General features: G+C 28.0%; 1 protein-coding gene across 12 annotated transcripts in view; it reads left to right on the forward strand.

Annotated features, from left to right (window-relative positions):
- LOC148235845 (limbic system-associated membrane protein-like) overlaps window positions 1-8433 on the forward strand; it is a 67889-nt gene extending 59456 nt beyond the window's left edge. For all 12 annotated transcript variants that reach the window (XM_088184117.1, XM_088184122.1, XM_088184125.1 and 9 more), the window contains 6 exons: window positions 1587-1780; window positions 1857-2067; window positions 6077-6169; window positions 7024-7151; window positions 8016-8184; window positions 8259-8433. In XM_088184117.1, the coding sequence (XP_088040243.1) occupies window positions 1587-1780; window positions 1857-2067; window positions 6077-6169; window positions 7024-7151; window positions 8016-8184; window positions 8259-8356 (893 nt within the window). In that variant the 3' untranslated portion in view covers window positions 8357-8433. The remainder of the gene's footprint in view (window positions 1-1586; window positions 1781-1856; window positions 2068-6076; window positions 6170-7023; window positions 7152-8015; window positions 8185-8258) is intronic.
- Window positions 8434-20332: the final 11899 nt, after the last annotated feature.

The raw sequence follows: 20332 nt of genomic DNA on the forward strand, positions 1-20332 counted from the left end.
TACTGTCATGTGCCATAACAGTTGCTTATTGTTAATAAACTGTGACATCGGGCTCATTTTTTATCATAATAATTATTCATTGTAGCTTTCTCTACCAATATATAATACAATTTAATTTTTTTAAATTAGTTAAATATATATTATTAAAAAATAAATTATATAATTTGCTTAATAAAACTTAATAAATTGTAAAAAAACTCAGAATAGTATCTTTATGCGAAATCAGACATATTACCAGATCATTCTCTGATCTTAATTATCGTGTTATTTTCGTTTAAAAGCGACTGCTTTTCGGTCTTTTAAATTTTGGTTTCTGCTTAGCTTAGCTCCGCTTGTTCTGAATTTGGCTAAACTTTTGTGTGTTCTAAGTCAAAAATAACTTATAAAAGTAATATACGAAGGTTCTTTTCAAAAGTAATTTCAAATGTAATGTTTGCGCTTGTACATGTTTCATCAGGATGGATGAGGCTTTCATGCTTTTTCTTCTTTCAACGCTTGCACCAACTGTGATTTGTGTGAAAAAATCAGATTTGTTTGTTTTACTAAAATATTTTACAGTATTGTCAATTTAATATATGTTTTTTGGTACTGGACAACCGTTAAAAATTTATTTATAAACGCTAATCCTTTAGAATTTTCAATAGTTGCGTACAAATGTATTTGCCAGTGAGTCATAAAGAATAATAGCATTTTTATTTATTGCGCTTTTAACGCGTAAAATAGCTCTGGTGTAATAGGATATTGGCAATATACATTTTTACCGATATAAAAAGTTTGTGACCTCAGGCATACAATTATATTTTCATTTTAACAGTAATACTTTGCTTTATACAAGAAATACTAGAAAATGCTTAGATTAAATTTTATTAATATAAAACATAGTGTATATAACTCGAATTAATAATAAGCAATAAGCTGTTCGTAAATTAATATATTAGGAATACATAGGACACATTAATGTAGTTTTAATTTTAACTTAGAAATTATATGAATACTTTAACTTTAAAAGAAAATGCTTACCATAAACGCAGTTATATATCAAGACTTGATAAAAATATAAAATAATCTGAAAAACACTGGGTAAAAATACAAAAACACACTAGAAAAATACAATAAATAGGCTGAATTACCATGTCTTTTCTATTAACTTATTATTTCACAAATATAAATACAAATAAGATAATTAGTTGTAATAAGAGTAGGTGGTACACCCATGTAACAATAGTAGTTAATATATTTTCTTACTATACAGAAGAGCGCATGAATTGAAAATTATTAAAATCTTATCGCGGAATCTACTATTAGTAGTTTTATATTATTTATAGATGCACATTAAAACTATATGTAGTAAAAATATATTTTTTATTTGATAATAAAAATATAATAAAGTAAAGCATGTCTTAAGAGATTATCCACAAGGTAGACGCGCTGTCTAGTGTCTGCTTTTATGTCTACTGTATAATTAAATTATGCACTGCATTGTGAAATATCAACCCACTCCTTAGCATAATTTGCGCATAAACTTTCCCCACTAGAAATTGCATCATGTCAAGTTCCGCCACATAACATTTATTTCTCTCCCGCAGGTCATGTCGCGATCCGGGGAGAGTCGCATAAAGGAGATTCTAATTCACTCGAAAGTGATTTGGGTCACAACGGCAGGGGTAGCTCGACACCAGCTCAGCCCCGTTTCGACTTATTGGTGCCAAGGAATGTGACGGTTCTAGCCGGGAAATCCGCTTACCTAAGCTGCATAGTACACGACCTCGGCAACAAAACGGTAAGCGGAAACATTTACTTACTGAAGCACGTACCTACTGTAAAATGATGAATTCTTTGTATTCGGTTGTGTGTAGGTATCCTGGATAAGGCACAGGGACCTTCAAATTTTGGCAGTTGGCACTTACACGTTCACTTCCGACGAGAGGTTTCAATCAAGCCACCATAAGGAGTTTGAAGAATGGACTCTCAACGTCAAGCGGGCGCAGCAGAGGGACACAGGCGTGTACGAGTGCCAAATCTCAACCCAGCCGATAACGAGTTACTTCGTGCATCTTAGCGTCGTCAGTGAGTTATTTATAAAACCATTGTTATTTTAATTTAATTTTTGTTGAAAATTGTGACCTTATAAGAACAATAATAGCTATAAATAAGCAGTAAAATGCTAAAATAATATTTATAAAAAAAATATTTCTGATGGAAAAATGTTTATCAATCTTTGACTTTAATAAGCATTAGAAAAAAATTGTCATTCGCCTCTTCTTTAAAAGTTAAAGAACTTGAGTTTTACGAAAGGTCTTGTTCTCTTGAATCCTTAAATGTTGTTATAATATCTGAAATCTGAGTGTAGCAAAGTACCCATTGTTGTGGAAGAGTCTAAGATATCTCAACAGGAGGGAGTATGAGTTATATTTGTATTTGTTTCCTAGTGTTTTATTTTTTAGGAGCATTGGAATACAGTTCAGTGCATTATTTGTGCAGCATCTTTTTAATAAAGCACTTTGTAAAATTTAGACAACCCATCAATGCTCAGTGACTTTCGATCGCGTTATTTATTTTTACCCGTTGTGGCAAGGATTTCAGCGCTTGAGAAAGCTTCTCTTGGATAAGTCATCCAGATTCTTAATGAGCTTGCCTAACACAAAGATATTTTTGGCAATTATTGTTTGTATAATTGTCTTTAAAAAGCAATGGTAAAACCTGTCAAGTCATGACGGTCAAATTTGTTTTATGAAATAAAATAATAAAACGAGTAAAAAAGCGGTATAGTTTCGATTTATGGACGCTTATAACGTCGTATACTTAAAAGATTAACAGGATGAAGAGGAGCCGCCGACGACGATCCTACATATATAAAGTTCGCTATTAAAATGGTAAAACTGCGGCAGTGACCGTGTCTTAAAAACAAATAATTGACAAAAATGTGAAAAAAAAAATTTTTAATTATTATTTTGCTTTAATTTTTAATATTAAATATTTTTATTTTTTATAATTTTTTCTCTAAAATGTTTTTTACCGAAGATACGATTTTTTTAATTTTTTAAATAACCACTATTTTGAAACAAAATGGTGGATATAGCTGGCTAACAAATATATCTGAGATGTTTACAAGGTCTATATTTTGGCAAAAAAATTATGCTGATACAATAAAAGCAACGGAAGTTATCGGGACCTTAATTTTGAGTAAATTTATTATTTTCAGGCAAAATGTGTTTTTATAAGGAATTAAGTTAGGTTGAGTTAGGGAAAAAAAAAACAATTTAAATTATAATTTTTTATAAATGGTTGTTGTTTTTTAAATCGGACCCCTCTCATAATATGCAGCCTTGGTACCTTGCATCCGTTACACAAAAATCTTTTGAGTTAGGCTATGTTACGATAGATAGGTTATGCTACGATAAATCGTAGCATACCCTAACTCAACCTAACTTAATTCCTTATAAAAATACAATTTGCCTGAAAATATTAAATTTACTCAAAATTAAGGTCCCGATAACTTCCACTGCTTTTATTGTATCAGCATAATTTTTTTGCCAAAATATAGACCTTGTAAACATCTCAGATATATTTGTTAGCCAGCTATATTTACTATTTTGTTTCAAAATGGCGGCTATTCAAAAAATTAAAAAATTGTATCTTTATTAAAAAACATTTAAGAGAAAAACGTTAAGAGAGTAAATCTATTATATAATAAAAATAAAATCAAAATAAAAATAATTTTTTTTTTCAAATTTTTGTCAATTATTTGTTTTTTTAAGACACGGTCGCTGCCGCAGCATTTAACATTTTAAATAATATTTGTATTAATTTTTGCTCAGTTTGTTATGCATGTTAGTTTTTTTCACTTTTTAAATAAAAATTGCGGCCCTTTTTATAATATGTAGCCTATGTGACTTGCTTTAATAATGGGGCATCTCTTAAAATGGTGTGTAACTCTTTACAAGTTCTTAGTCTGACCTTAAGTCCAGAGCATCGCCCTATCGTAGGCTGCTGAGTATTCACAAATATATCATTTTGTACTCTCATTTGGCATTTGACATTTCTCATTGTCAGTTTCACCGAGGATATTAGTTTTTTGAAACACCCTACTCTGTACTCTTTAAATTATTCCACGGGACGAGAAAAAAACTACAAATTCCTAAATACCCACACTTGCAAAAAAGAGTACGTGTAAAATATAAAATTAGATTACTTTAACTTGAATTATATTTTTGAGCTCATATAATGAGTTATTAAAGTATTAATAATGGGGGGGGGGTCAAAAATTTAGTTTTTGCCTGGGGCGCTAAGTAACCTAGGACCGGCCCTGCAAGCATTTCACTTAGAAATTTAGAGGTTAGTTTTTAAAGCCCTAGACTAGGGGTCGGCAAACCGTGACTCACGAACTGCATACGGCCCTTGGAGTAAACACACGCGTTCATTTTTTTTTTGCCAAAATCACAATTTTTATGTTTTGTTAATTAATAAGCCTAATTATTCCTCCGTGGTGCTTTTACGATCTTATTGCACAAATAGAGAAAATATGATGCAATATTAGTATTTTATTATTCGGTATTTGTCAACTGTTGATATTAGATTTTTAAATTGCTTCTACAATTTATAGAAACTACGTAAATATCGATCGGCTAGTATAACCAAGTAAGTAATCATATATTTGTGTAGTAGTGAATGCTAGTGAGAGACAAGTATAACCAGATGGTCAGTAATAAGTATGATATTTTTTTTACTTTATGTCTCGCTTTTTGGAATGCAACAGATACAGTGCAAAATATTCCTAAATAATAAAACTTTATTTCATAATTTTATATTAGTAGAATTTTTATAAAAAAATAAAATGGAAAAGTATAAGTAGTTATACAATAAAATAAATTACTCTGATAATGATATATACTTTTTAATTTGATGTGTTTATTTTTTAAGAAAAAAATATTTCAATATTCAATCCCCACAATTTTTAATTTATTACACAAATACACAAAAGTGAAGAAAGCATATTTTTTTTTTTTTAAAATAAACAATTATAACATGTTATAAATTTACTAAAATAATTTGTATTAATACAAATATATTTATGGCTCTCAAAAAAATTCTCAATCGTTTTGTTACTCATATTTGGCTATTTTGTCTAAATCTTTGGCGACCGCTGTCCTAGACTAATCATGTTGCTTTACTGGCCAATTTAATCTTAATGTATACCATCTTAGTAGCAATTATTTAGTTAATTATATTATTTCTCTAATAATATAAAGACTTTTACAACTTTGTTATTCTCGTTCCTAGAATTTTTGTAGGATATATTTATTTATAAATATTTTTTTTTAGTTTTTGAACTCGAAGACAATTACTGCTTAAATAAGAGTGTATATGTAATTGTTTTCTCTTTCAAGTACAGAAAATTATTGAGAGGCAACGTTAATGTGCAATACCGAGTTATAGTAGTTTTGTTAAACAATCATTTGAAACGCTTTTATCTTGTTACACTGAATTTCCATTCATTGTGCTTCTCTTTTCTATGTATAAGACAATACACAAAACCGTTATGCAATATTATTTGAACGTTAGATATATTTCCGCGTTTAATTGATCGGATTGTTAATTTCATGTGTATACTTGGCTTAATAGATTGTTATTATATATGTATTAAAAAAACATTTTAATTTGATATTAAAAATATATCTGTTTTATGTATATATGATAATATACATTATTATTATTATATATCCACATGAATAAACTGATAATAAATTTAAGATTAATTCCATTAAAATATAATAATATATTTATAAATAATTCAAGGGTAATATGCGTGTGACTATATTGCTGAGGTATCTCGTATTTCGCATCACAGGCATTTTTGATGCCTTATTAGAAATATTAACCACGTGAGGGTTGAAATTCTCATTAGCAAAATGCGACCTCATTTTCCTCTGACATATTCGCTTATTTAACTTTACAAAATAGTTTCTAGCGCATGTAACTACATCTTGATGTAATAAATACTGTTCTTATAAGGTCTCACTCTCTCTTATATATCTAAAGTAATATTATTTATTTTTTTATAATTCAATTTTACCAGGTAGCGTTTCTTCATCGAGACTACAAAAGGAATGGTCACCGAAAGCTTATAAATCTCCATCCGAAATTTACCACACAATGTATTCGGATCAAGGTTAGAAGTCCGCCGTTTGTTGTACCTACAACTAACACACTAACAAAAACGGTTAACTACTGAGAGCGCACGTACAAGTCGTGTTTGGTTTAAGTTAATCCCGATATGATTATCGAGCTGTGCATAGCATGTGTTTGATCAGTTCGGGGGCATTAATTAATACATTCGAAATGCACGAGAAGCTTATTAAATTTAACTACCACACAATTGTCTGTTTGAAATTCGCACGCAGTTCATACTACAAACATCGAAAATTTCGGTTAGCGATACGTGTTTCGTTATAGAGCTAATCAGTCCATTTTCGAAATTGCTTTACCTAGTAATAATACAACATATACGCGGTTGAGGAATAGCAATTGAAACATGCATGACAGCTATTTGATAACTATCATACACAATGAAAGGATTATCACTATCAATTTCTTATAAATGCCTAAAATTATCAAAACAGATTAATAATATTTATGAAGGATATTTGTATCGATATAAGTAGTTACTGTGTCTAAAGTAGCCGTGTCAATTCCTATTCTATTAAAATGTGAGATTTGTTTCGTAATCCACTACGCTGTGAACAGAAAAAATACGTTAAAAAGATTTTTATTTATTTTGTACATAAAAAGATAATTAGTGCCTTAAACTAACATTGTAATCTCGGTGCTAAAAAAAATAAGTGCAAAAAATTCATCTATTAAATTGATATTATAATATAATATTGTGTAATAAAAAAATCATATTTGTGTCTTAACTTTACGAATATCCTTCGTGATACACTACATTGTTATTAAGCTATTTTGCACATAATTTCTAGTTCATTATGTAATTTATTATCTAGCGTTTAAATCAATATTTCATAGTGCCAACAGCTACGATATCGAGCGGTCCGGATCTTCATGTTAATAAAGGCAGCACCATCAATCTGACGTGCAGCATCCGCTTCAGTCCAAAGCCACCGGATTATATCACATGGTATCATCAAGATGAGGTAATGCGATAATTGTTTATGTAATAGCTCATAGTAAATATAATACAGAATGTGCTAAATTAACAGTTTTGGTTCAAGTTGTGAAATTCTTAACATTAGAAACATTTGTGTTTATGTTGCAGTAAATGTTTATTACCAAAGAAAATTTTAGTTAAAGTGTATATACACATAAATATTTCTATTGGGGAAAATATAATTCATCTAACAGCAGTTAGTAAAAAAATAGTGCTCCAAATTGTCATTTAACAGACTTAAAACATGTAAAAAAGTGACGTAAGTGCTGCTCTTAAACTTGTTAAATCCTGTGCGAATTTCGTTCATAAAAATAGTTAGCGATACATCACCAGCTAAAGCTAAAATATTACAAATGTATGTGTCTTGAACCAAAAACAGTTTTATTGTTATTGATCAGTTAAATGATTAAGCAATTGTATTATAAATTTAACTGCTCTAGTTAGTGAAATAATATTTATACTAGTCAAAATATAACTTTACTGAAAAATACAGTTGCAAATTGCCAATTTCAAACACAAAGCTAACCTAAAAAAATTAATCAAACCTAACTTGAATCATATAAATAAATATAGTTAACAAATTTTGTAGAGTCTCATAGAAATTCTAGAGAAACATTACTTTACTAGTGCATATTAGTTTAACTATATTTTCTTTAATAAAAATATATATCTACCAGTGAAAATAAATTTGAAAATGGACAGTAAATAAGTGCAATCTTACATATTATTTTGTTTAGTGGTATTATATTTTGTGGTATAGTAATCAATGCATTTCAAATAGGATAAATGTCACTTGAATCGGTGTACATATGCAATTTACGATATTACATAATGCATCATGTGCTTTTAGCTTATTCCCAATGAAAAGCCACAAATTGGGGTTTCTGTGGTTAACGAGATAGGCGAAGTTACCACGTCCAGATTGCTGGTCTACGACGCCGACTTTCCCGACTCTGGCAAGTACACTTGTAGGTCGTCAAATGCAGATGAAACCAGTGTCACGGTGTACGTTCTCAGTGGTTAGTAATTTTCGATTATGAAAATATACTTAATTTATATGTATTTTAATTTTATAATAATATTATTATTATAGGAGAAACACCGGCCGCTATTCAAAGAAGTTCTGCATCGTATTTAAGGAGTAGTTTAATTTGTCAAATTATGATAATAATATTTTTTAATGGTATTTAATATATAAATAATTAAATACATGTATTATATTTAGAATAATAAACGTGAAAATATTTATATTTTAAAATAAAACCTAATGAACATTTAAAATGTGTGTTTCCATTTATTTGTCCATAACCATTATTCAATTATTGGCAATGATATTTAATAGGCAACATATTTTGTGACGGAATAAATATTTAATTTTACATTGTAGTCAAAGTTTAAATTTAGTTAATTAAAGTTTGAATCAAAGCAAAGTTCTAAGATGTATACTTAAAATTTAACATATATGTTGTATGTTGTATACTTAAAGTTTAAATTGCAAAGTTCAAAATAAAAGCTCCAGGTTATAGTTTAAAAAGCGTAACACATAAACATTGATGAAAAAACTATGCAAATAATTTTTTCTTAATTTTTTTTTTAAAAGAATATCAGATGTTTATTTTAAAAACACAAATAAAATCACATTTTGCATGCCCTAATTTATACTGAAAAAAAATAAAAAAAAATCTGTAAATAATAACTTGTTTATAAGTTATTATTTATAGAAAAAAAGAAAAAAATTATTTAGTAATAAAAAAAATACTAAATAAAAAAAAGGGTAACTGATAAGTTACATAAAATCAAAACTGATTTGTACTAATGATTAAATATAATATAATTAATTTATAAAAACTATTTTTTTAAGTTATTTATAAATTTATTATGGATAATTTACCACCAATTAATCAATATTTTACATACTTTTTGCTTAAAATCTTTTTATATAAAACTTTTATTTTATTTTTATATATTTTTAAAAAATATGTGAAAATAAATGTTCATCATATTCAATTAAAAGTCACTAATACACATTAAGGTATGTCATATACTTTTATATTTTAATTTTATCTTTGTGAGATATCTGGTACTTATATTAAAAATAAAATTATGAATAATAAATGTACTATTTGGTAATTAAAGATTGATGTGTATGTCTTATGTCATTGTTATTCGTGTTTAATAAATTTCCATAAAAATTAAAGGCCTTAAGTATAAAATTGCTAACTCTATATTTAACAAATTTGCAGAAGTAACAAATAAACTCAATAGACAACTTGAAACTAGAAAATTTATATTTAATGTAATAATTTTGTATTAAAAGTTAATATTACACAAAATAATATGTAGTATTCTTTTTTATTTGGCATTGTATTTTCCTATTAACTTCCAGCGATATCAGGTTAAAAAAAATATTATCTTGATAAATATATTAAGCTTAAATATTATTTAATTTAAAAAAATAAATCTAAAATAAATAAAGGCATACACCTTCAAACTTGAGTATTAAATGCAAAAATATGTTCCATAATGTTTTGTATAGTGTCATTATTACACTAAATTTAATTTATGTTTTTTTTAAAACATACAGACAAATTTCTATTTTTAATTTATAATTAATGTTACAATCTGTCAAATGCTTATTTCTAATCTGTATTTTCACTAAGCTCAACCCTAACGAGAACCAGAAAAACCTAATGGAGTGGAAAATTTCAAAATCGAGCATTTGATTAATGTGTGACAGGTGTAAGAGTGAATCGATCAAAACAAACTTCCAGATTAAAAGTATTTTAGTAAAAAAATATATTTAATTATTAATTAAGTTCAATTTTTTTTTAATATTAAATTAAGAAAATCTTGTCAGTTCCTAGTTTTGCTTAGCCAACAAATCTCTATGAGAATCATTATCGACTTATATTTTTGTGACCAAGATTTGTTTTATTAATTGTTTATTTAACTAGACTTAGTAAACTTATTTTACACATACGTGCTTAACGTATAATATAAAGTAAAACACCAAAATAAAATTTTCATGTGAATGATTTTAATTTTTAAAGCTAGAATGCTTTCATCTCGTTGCAGAATTTCTAGTTGTAACAATTTCAAACATATTGGATACTGAAAGTTGATTATTTTCCAAATAATTTTATAGCTCAGTGAATAGAATTTCAGTTGTATTTTTTATGTCACATTTAATTTAGAGTCCATATGTGTGTTCATAGAAACACATCAAAGAGTTCGGGCGTTGAATAAATTTAAATTCTGGCAATTCAACAATTATGTCTATAGCATAAAATAAAAGTAGACTAATGAAACTACACAAACGATTTTTTCCTGTACATACATATATTGTACAACTTTATCAATTCAAAAAAGACTGAATTTATAATGTTTTTGATATTGCTTCTTAAACTATAATATTTACTTTCATATTAAAAAATTTTTAGTTTTATTAGAAATGATAATCATAATGTTAAAGAAATGTTACCATACAGCTTAGTACCGAATGTGCTGCACGTATTCACAAGAGTTGAAATCTTGCAAAATTTAAGTGTGAGGCTGCAACTATGCGCTCTGAGTTAGCCGCCATATTTCATACAAGTTACCAATAGAGCCTCATCTTGAGTTTCGAAATTAAATCTTCCGATAAGTTACGATACGGCGTCGATTCTATATGGCGGTGCAATATTTCGACGGCTAATCCCCTTAGCTAGCCAGCAGCGGAGGATTTCACAAATGTGCACGCGTTGCACTGCAAGATATGCAAATTTACGAGCCAATATGGCAAGCCTAATATATCGGGTATAATGTTATCTCGGTAATGGCGGAATCCTCACCACGTTTATTTATAACTCGGTTATTAGTTTTACCCATATATACGTAGTAGTAATAGTCTTTTTCATTTTTAACAATATGTATGAGAAGTGCGACTAGTTAAATGAATATGCTCTTAACGAAAACTATAATAATGTGGCAACTAAGCGAAACCAATAGTTGTTGACATCGACATATTGAAAATATTATGATTATGATTATCATTATTAAGGTGTTTTAGGGGTAATTAGTTTGTTTGTTATATGGAAACACAACAAGCCAAGCTTGCTCTCCGCTGCCGCTCTATCGGTATTCCCGCTTCGTACGTTGTTCTAAATATCTTTGCAACAAACATATAATTAAATAGATTTGTTGAGAGTAATTCAAAGGATGTTCAATGACCAAAGCTCGCTCGCTGTCATTTGATTGCACTTAACCTGTTAATCAGTTTTGGTACGAACGAGATATTTTGCAAGATATTATTATAATATATATTGTATATATATATATATATATATATATATATATATATATATATATATATATATATATATATATATATATATATATATATATATATATATATATATATATATATATTCATAAATAAGTTATATTATTTATTAAATTCACATGATCTAACTAAATTTTAACTCTGATCGTTACACATTTTTATTTTGACCAGATGCTATTTTTATTGTAACATTTGATATTTATTCTAATCTTAAATAATATAACTGTGACCAGTTCATTATTTAAATTCTGATCTTCCCATATTTTTATTCGAATCGTATGCTAATTTTATTCTTACCATTTGATATTTATTCTTACCTTAAGTAATATAATTATGACCAGGCTGTTAATAAAATTCTGACCGAGATTTGATTTCTTTTCTTACCCAAAGTTATTTAAATTCGGACCATTTAATTTGTTGCCATTACATTTTATTGAAATTCTCAAGATAATTGGCGATACTCTTATTCAATATAAAATAATACCTGGAATTATTAATTAAATTTTTATAAAAAGAGGATAGCTTCAATGTAAAAATATGTATAAGTATAAAGCCTTATATTGTAATTTATTATTATAATATTAAATAAACTTCCAACGTCTATTTATACCATAAAACAAAAATAAATTTGGTTATTAATGTTTATATTATCATCTTTAAACACAAATTAAAAATTATCTTAGAAATTCGGTTCTTAAATATATGTAATTATTTTCTATTTCAATTTAGTATTACACATAATATGTCCTATACTTGAATTGAATTTGGAATTCTATTCAATAATTGATTCTCTAATGCTTATTTTACTCTTGCTAGCGACATTTTCATTTATTTTGTGTTTTTTCGTTGTTCACTTAAAACCACATCCGTTGGAAGTCTTACTTAATAACCTTAACGTTAAAAGAACCTCTTTATCAGCAAAAATCTTTGCTTTAAAATAATATACAGCACTAGAGCATGTAACACATATGAAAGAAAAAGCATTTTCGGTAATGATAAAAAAGCGGTGAAACAAGTCTGATATTAATGCTAATAAAAATATTACATACAAATAGAAATCACACAATACAATCAGGATACTTAAAAGTGTACCAGATAAAGCTTACATTTTTTATTTATAGAAATTAAACAATATACAGAAAAACAATAAGTAACATTTTTAATAAAAATGGAGTCTGTAAAATGAATTATTAAATTATATTATTTTGGTATTATTTGACGGTTCAATCAGATACAGATATTCCATTAATATTATTTTTATTAACAGCGGATTCTTCGCAATGATTTTTACAAGTACTGAAAGTTACTACATTTTCTTTACTGCTTGCCGTCGTTGATTAGTGATCTGCGTCTTAAGCGGCACACAGTAAAAAACACTACGCACTGCAAGATATGCAAATTTACGGCCAATATGGTGAGCTTAATATATCGGGTATAATGTTATCTCGGTTATAACAGAATCCCCGTCGCGTTTATTTATAACTCCGTTATTAGTTTTCCCCATCTCTGCGTGTAGAAGTGGAAGTGTCCCGTGTCATTAGGACCGAAAGTTTCGAGTCAAGTTGTAAGCGAGCCCCGTTATTAAAACACCAACACGCCGAAGCTCGTTTATCATAAGCTCGGTTTCGGCCGGAAGGACGTGTAAAACCGGAAAATTCGGCTAATGGTGTTTTTTCTTTCTTTTTGAGAGAGAGAGAGAGAGAAAGGGGAGTACGAAAGAGAGTTTAAATTTTTTTAACCGGCAAAAAACCGCAGCGAAATTTGTGTTTATTATTTAGAATAACCGGAAGCGTAATACGCTATGTAAGTATACCGTTGTTCGCTTTCGATTAAAAATTGAATTTAAGTTGAGCTTACGAGCGTTTTAAACAATATAAATATTGAATGAACGCGAATTATGATAATGAAATTCTGAACGCAAAGTAGCATCATAAAAAGCATATAGCCGAGTTTTTTCTCTTTCTCTCTCGGGTTATTATCGAAACTATATTAGAAAAGGGGAAACTTTTTCAATAAAGAACCGCACTCGAAGCCGCCTCATAATAGCGATAAAACTTTTTTTGCAATTCGCACATTAACGCCGTGATTCACACATAATTTTTTGATATGCTTTATCATTTATATTTGCCTATGCGTAGCTATGGATTAGTAGGAAGATGCTAACAAAATGTATTAAAATAATATTATCGCTTTTCATAATAATATTGAAGTTAATGCTGATTTTATATCATTGATATGTAGCACTGTGTCGCAAATAAACGAATGTTATGGAACAGCGAGGGAAGTACGAATGCTCCGTGAATAATACGACTGTATGATCCTGAAGTTTAAGCAATTGTATATAGTGATACTTTGATTAACGCGTTACACGTGTATGTAACGTGTTATGTTGACGACGTTTAGAGTCTGATACAATACTGAGTTAAATTTATCATCATTTTTGTGTCAACTATATACATTACATTCCAATAAAAATCACAAGCGTCTCGAATATAACAGATACTTTATAGTTCATCCGCAAAAACTATGATAATAAGCAAAACCAACGAGATTAATAAATGTGTATATACTACTGATCAAAAAAATCTTTGACTATTTGTCTTTGTAACCATATACAAAGTAAACTTGTATTTTAATTTATGCGGCTTAAAAAAAACACTAAATAATTTCTCAAATTATTTCTAAAACTTAAAAATTTAGTAATTTAAATATGTATATAATATAAATTTATTTATCATATCTTATTCATTAAAATGTAGTAATTATGATATAAATATATACAAGCGAAAACTTTTATACACAATAAAGAATGCATATTAGGGTTAATTATAAATAATTACAGGTGGTAATTCACTGCACCCATACAATCCGACATGTGACGGTGACAACTGATTTATTTTCACTTTACAACCATACGACAACTCCTACTTTTACCTATCTACATTCATAGGAAACCATATTAATATATTTTAAATTTAATAAAAAATAATGAATATATTATAAATTTATATTTTAAATAATTTCATTCAATTTATTTGGGTATCAATAAAAATAGCTAGATTGAGTGTGAGTTTTATTTTAAAACTAATATTTTTGCACAAATGTTTCACATACGTATATCATAAATTATTTATTAAATTTATGATTTATATTTTTTATAGTCTGGTACCACGTTTAATATCCGATTCGAAATTCATATCAGACTACGAATCAAACAATTTTTTTTAACAGGGTAAAATATTTTAGAATTTTATTAATAAATAAATATTTGTGTAGTACTACGAATAATATGGCGTATCAGTTTGGTATATTACATTTAATTCTATAGAATAGTTTATATTTAAATAAATTGCTTTAGAATTGTTTACACTGTGTAGAATTGCTATATTATAATTTCACTAATTCTGCAATTACTTGTTAATCCACCCAGTTTAAAACATTTTAATCATTATTTGGCAAGTAATAGTTTTATCACGTATGAAAGAAATTTTCTTTTATACGTGATGACCGTACCAATCGAATATTATAATTCTTTCAGATTTTCGATTAGTTTTTTAGTTTTGAAAAAAAATATTAAGTTAATAAATAGCAATTATTATATTAAGCTAATAATATATTATTAATAATATTTTTTATTTACTCTGAATTTTTCAAAAAATTCTTATTAGGATTTATATCTGAAAAAGAACTTATCAAATAATTCTTAGTATTTATTTACTTAATTTATTAATATAATAATTATATTTAATATTGCTTACATACTTACTATTTAATTAATTAATACATACGTATGTATTAGTTCAACTGGCGCACTGTAGTTTAAGTGATAGCTTAGCATAATTTGTATACACAATAACCCAATTATTTCATGTCCAAACATATACTCGTACAGTTAAGTATCATATCTTACAACAAAAAAATAATAAACGACCGTAATAAATATTTAGTAGGCGCTAAGTCTGTTTTGCAAGAATGTTGATAATTCATATTTGACAAATACAAATTTGATATGTCTGCGAGTGTTATAAAAATTCTCAATTATATACGTTTTATTGGATAGTTATTCGATAGAACTTGCATTTCAATACATTTTACTGTCATTTTTTATTCATTAATATACAAGTTTATAACTTGAATCATAAGCTAAGAAATCGTACAATCCGGATATTCTGTAGGAATTTTACTTTTGTGTACCATTGAGTTTGTTTGTAGTAATTAATGCAAAAACAGGAGTATCAGAAACACCTTCACAAAATTAACAGCGAATCTGATTCAATTTTTAAGAACATATAATATTAATACAACTTATACGTCTCCCAGCTATCGTAAATTTAAATTGAATTTTTTTAATATTGTTTTAAAATAATTATAAACACGTTTGTTCAGCTAGATGAAAAGACTGATGTATAATAAAAATAGCGCTGTTTAATATCAGTGTATTAAATCATACCCCAAAATCAATGTTTGCGCGTCCTTGTATCTAAGCCCCTGCGAATGTTTAGTAGACGTGTCGCGTATCCGCACCTTTATACACACACACATCCAGGAAACTCATTCATCACGCACGAATAAAGGGAAGACGTTCAAGATCAAATCTTCGCAGACCCTCTCGCCCACCCACCCTCGGAGCAATAGACTCCCTTACTTTGAAGGCGCGGGGAAAAAATCTTCGCGCCGCTTTTTTCCAAAGTCGTGGCGTCAGGCACGTGGGTGTGTGCGCGCAAATCCGTAAGAAGGTCAGGCAGCCACTTTTTCAGAAACAAAATCCATCCATTCCCAGGATCCCCATCCCAGTTGGGCTGTGCTTGAGCCACGTCAGAGTTCAGCCTGATTAATGTCTCAGGGTGGATTTAACTGCGGCGCATAGACGTACCGACACATTGAGTTATTATCGCGTTTGTATCATTCCTGGAGTAGAGGAGCAATGTCGCGCTCATCTAGAACCGTCATCCTCTTTGTACGCTCAAAAGGGTATGTTTGTCACTATTCCGTTTTGATCTTGTCTCTTCATGGCATTCCTTAACTAAGCTCTCGATTTAAGGGATTCGTAGTGTTTTTTGCTATACGCCACTCAAGACGCCGATTTTATCGACTAACCAACTCCCTAGAGGTGGAAAATTCATTCGATTCTAATCCTGAATACGCAGAAATAAGCGTAAGATAAACAGAAAGTGTAGTAAAATATATTTTTTAATACATAAAAATACATTAGGTGAATAATCTTCAAATTGTTTATTATTATATACATATATACGAGTTTGTTTGAAGATTGTTTTAATCTGTTATTAAAAGTACCCTAGAGATTACGATCATGATGATCAATAAAATAAAAAAAAATAACAGTTATTTTATTTGATAATTAATTAACAAAATTTTTAATAAATTTAAAATTTGAGAAACAAAAAGCTGATAGAAAAAATGCCTAATAAATATTTTAGAACCACTTTTATTTGTGAGCGTGAAAAATTCGTTATATGAATATGCTTATCTAAAAAACACGTGAAACGGCTCACCCGTCCCAAATATATTATCGACAGCATAAATGTGTTACTACTTTAATTTAAAAGATTAACATGATCTTTATGAAGTGCTGACTATTGTCAACTCTCGCGGGTTATAAACTTGACATCAACATAAAATTTTGAATGTTAATTTTATATTTCTAATTATGATTCACCTAATTGTATTAACAGAATTTGTTTTCTTCATATTTGCAAAAGTGAAAAAAAAAATTGTGCTACTTCTTAAACGTTAATTGATATTAATTGCGTAATTGTATCGAAATTGCATTTGAATAGTTTAAAAATAATTTGTGAAAATATGGTGCTAGCGGTGCTAACCATCAACCGATAGATAACGAGGGAGCAAGACAAACGATCATAAATCACTGACGGTATATAATAACATTAGACTTTAATGTCGTTTTTTTGCTGTACGATCATTTTCCAAGAATGCCGTATATATTTTTTGCAAATACTAGCCATTTATTTTTTTTTAAATGGCAAATATTTGAGGATGGCAAAACAAAATGTGTCATAAAACTTACATTGTAAAATAATACTTTCAGACTATTATATAGAAATTTATTGCCCCTTTTCGATACATCACTTTCACTACCTTCATAATCTCTAAATAGGTATTGCGAACTAGAAGAATAGCCAGAGAATTTTTCATATTGAAAATTGTGTGATATATATATATGTATTTCACATGAAGAAATCAAATATTATATTTAAATTTAAATGACTGGGTTTAAAAAATGTTCTAAAAATGTGCATGTACCTCGTTTCGGTTCTACCCTAGTCAGAAGCCCTTCTGCATAGCTCATTCTGCACTTTCACTTGAGATTTTCCCCTTTTTACCATAAGATAAATAAGTTTTTTTAGAACGCCCAATTCCTTCAAGGCTGCATATAATCTATCTCTATCTATTTTTCATATGCAGTTTTAAAATCAATTGGTGGTGGGTCTTGATGTTAAATTAAATATGGTAAACCTTATAAGCATATTTTACTAGCATTACAAGCTAATGGTATAAGTATGTTACTAATACATGAAAGATCAGAGTCTTAACCCCAAATAAATATATTTTATATCTGGAATATTAAAATCAGTGATTATTATATAATTATGTTTCTGATAAATCAAAACGGATAAATATCGTGATGTATAATTAAAGCTAATGTCTCCCTACTTATAATATATATTAACCTCTGTCATCTTGTAATGGTATATTAACATAAAATATATAGGAAGCATCAAAGATTTTGTGATTCAAAATAACACATTTAATTATTTTACCACCAACACAATGGCGAATACAAGTACTATCAAATATACCACCTCATATGTTGGAATTAAACGTCATTAAATTTTGATTTATCCAATTTGAGACCTCAACTCGACTTAAATGCTACTTCACGCCGTTTTCTAGGCTCTGATCTCGCTCGCTCTCTTTTACAGCCCACGCTCATAAGAATATTTAATATAAGATTTATACACAGGCATTACATTATATATATTTTCGCGAAATTGCTTTATTCACATAATATGAAGTGGATGAATCTGAAGGGGGCACAAAAATATATAGTATCGTTGATATATTCCGTGCCGAAATATACGAAATGCTTATATCAAATATTTTGTCCGACATGCGCACATTCCATTCGGGCGTATTTTTTTTCACCACATTTTTCATCAACATTCGGCAGATTTTTCTCTTCGACCAAAAGGATATTACGGCGTCAAATCTCATATATAATTTATAATCTGTTTTCATTCTGTCGCCATTAATAATACGTCTCTGGACGTATTCTATTATTACTCATATTATTTATGTTTTTTTATCAATATGGTCATAAATTTGAGCGCTGCGAAAGGTGTTATATAGATGCTTGATAGTGATTAAAATAAAAAGGAAATCGAATAAAATATATTTGTTGAATATTATGTAACAATATACCTTTATAATAAAAATACTATAAAGCGAGGAACATGTAATTATATATTAAAAAGATGTACAGTTAAACAGTACATCAAAATTTCATTTTAATACACTGTATACTAATTTATATCGTATTCAAAAAACAATTCACTCCTAGTGGGTTAAAGAGTTTAAGAGCTGTGCTTATTATAATATAGATTAATACTTATATTTTTTGAACAGTAAACATAAAATAATTAGAATTATGCCGCAATTAACGAAGTCTTCTAGAATTTCATAGACGTGACAAATTCCTACCGTAGATATACAAGCTGACGTGACTCAGCGGATTTGTATTATAATTATAAGTGTGAATTTTGAATTTTGTACTTTAAGTTATTGTTATTATAAAAAATAGTTAAGTTAAGTAATGCAATAAAAATGTTTCCATTTTATTTTCCGTGTAGAACGTTTTCTGGATTGATAAAATGTTTAAAATTATTAATGTGCAATGAACTTACTGTCGAGAGATACCGCAGCAAGCGAGCGTATGGGTATTGGACGTTCAACTTTTTAAATTCTAATTTTATTTTACCTACGTTCTGATTATTAAAATATATGGTATAGCAATAATTAGATTAATAAAGTTCTTAAATGCATATTTTTATTAGATCTGCAGGTATTATTATTTTCTGGTTGAAAATACGTATTCATTTTATTTGAGGATGGTTTAGGGATCATCATATATTGTATTATAATTATGATTATTTTAAAAAATATTTAAAATACACAGTTTACTGTTTATTATAATTTAATAACCGAAAATATGGATTTTGACTATCGGACTAGGGTTCTTATTTATTGTTAGTTTTAAATTATTCGAATCATAAATAAAAAATTGATTAGGTATTAGAATATTCGAATATATCTGTTATTTTTTTTTGCTTTTTACTGATAATAATTTATTAAACCAATTAGTGCAAAAAAAAAGAATTAATTGCCTGTAAAATATTATTAAGTTAACAAATAATTTTGGCTTAACAATAATTATTTTTTAAAAACACAATGCCATGCGATTTTTTTCATGTTATTCAAGCTGAAAACTTAAAACTATATTTTTCACACTTTTATAATAAAAGATACATAAAAAACAGCTACTAAGTATTTTTCTAGTTATTTTTGATACAAAAAAACTTTTTTTAATAAATTATATCGGTGAATTTAAAAATGATTTTGTCATAATTTATTTTCAAATATTGAGTTTTGCAAAAAATTTCAACTTTTTATCAAAAATTAGAGAGACAGTAAAAAATTGCTTTATATTTGTGGCTGTTGGTATAGAATGTTATTTAATTATGTGTTATTTTGTGTCTCTTTTTCTTATGCACAGACCAGTTTCTAATAAACTTTGTCGTTCATCTCAT

Source organism: Plectrocnemia conspersa, unplaced genomic scaffold (assembly GCF_051122295.1).
Source record: "Plectrocnemia conspersa isolate PC_06_02 unplaced genomic scaffold, ASM5112229v1 ptg000004l, whole genome shotgun sequence".
NCBI classification, from domain to species: domain Eukaryota; kingdom Metazoa; phylum Arthropoda; class Insecta; order Trichoptera; family Polycentropodidae; genus Plectrocnemia; species Plectrocnemia conspersa.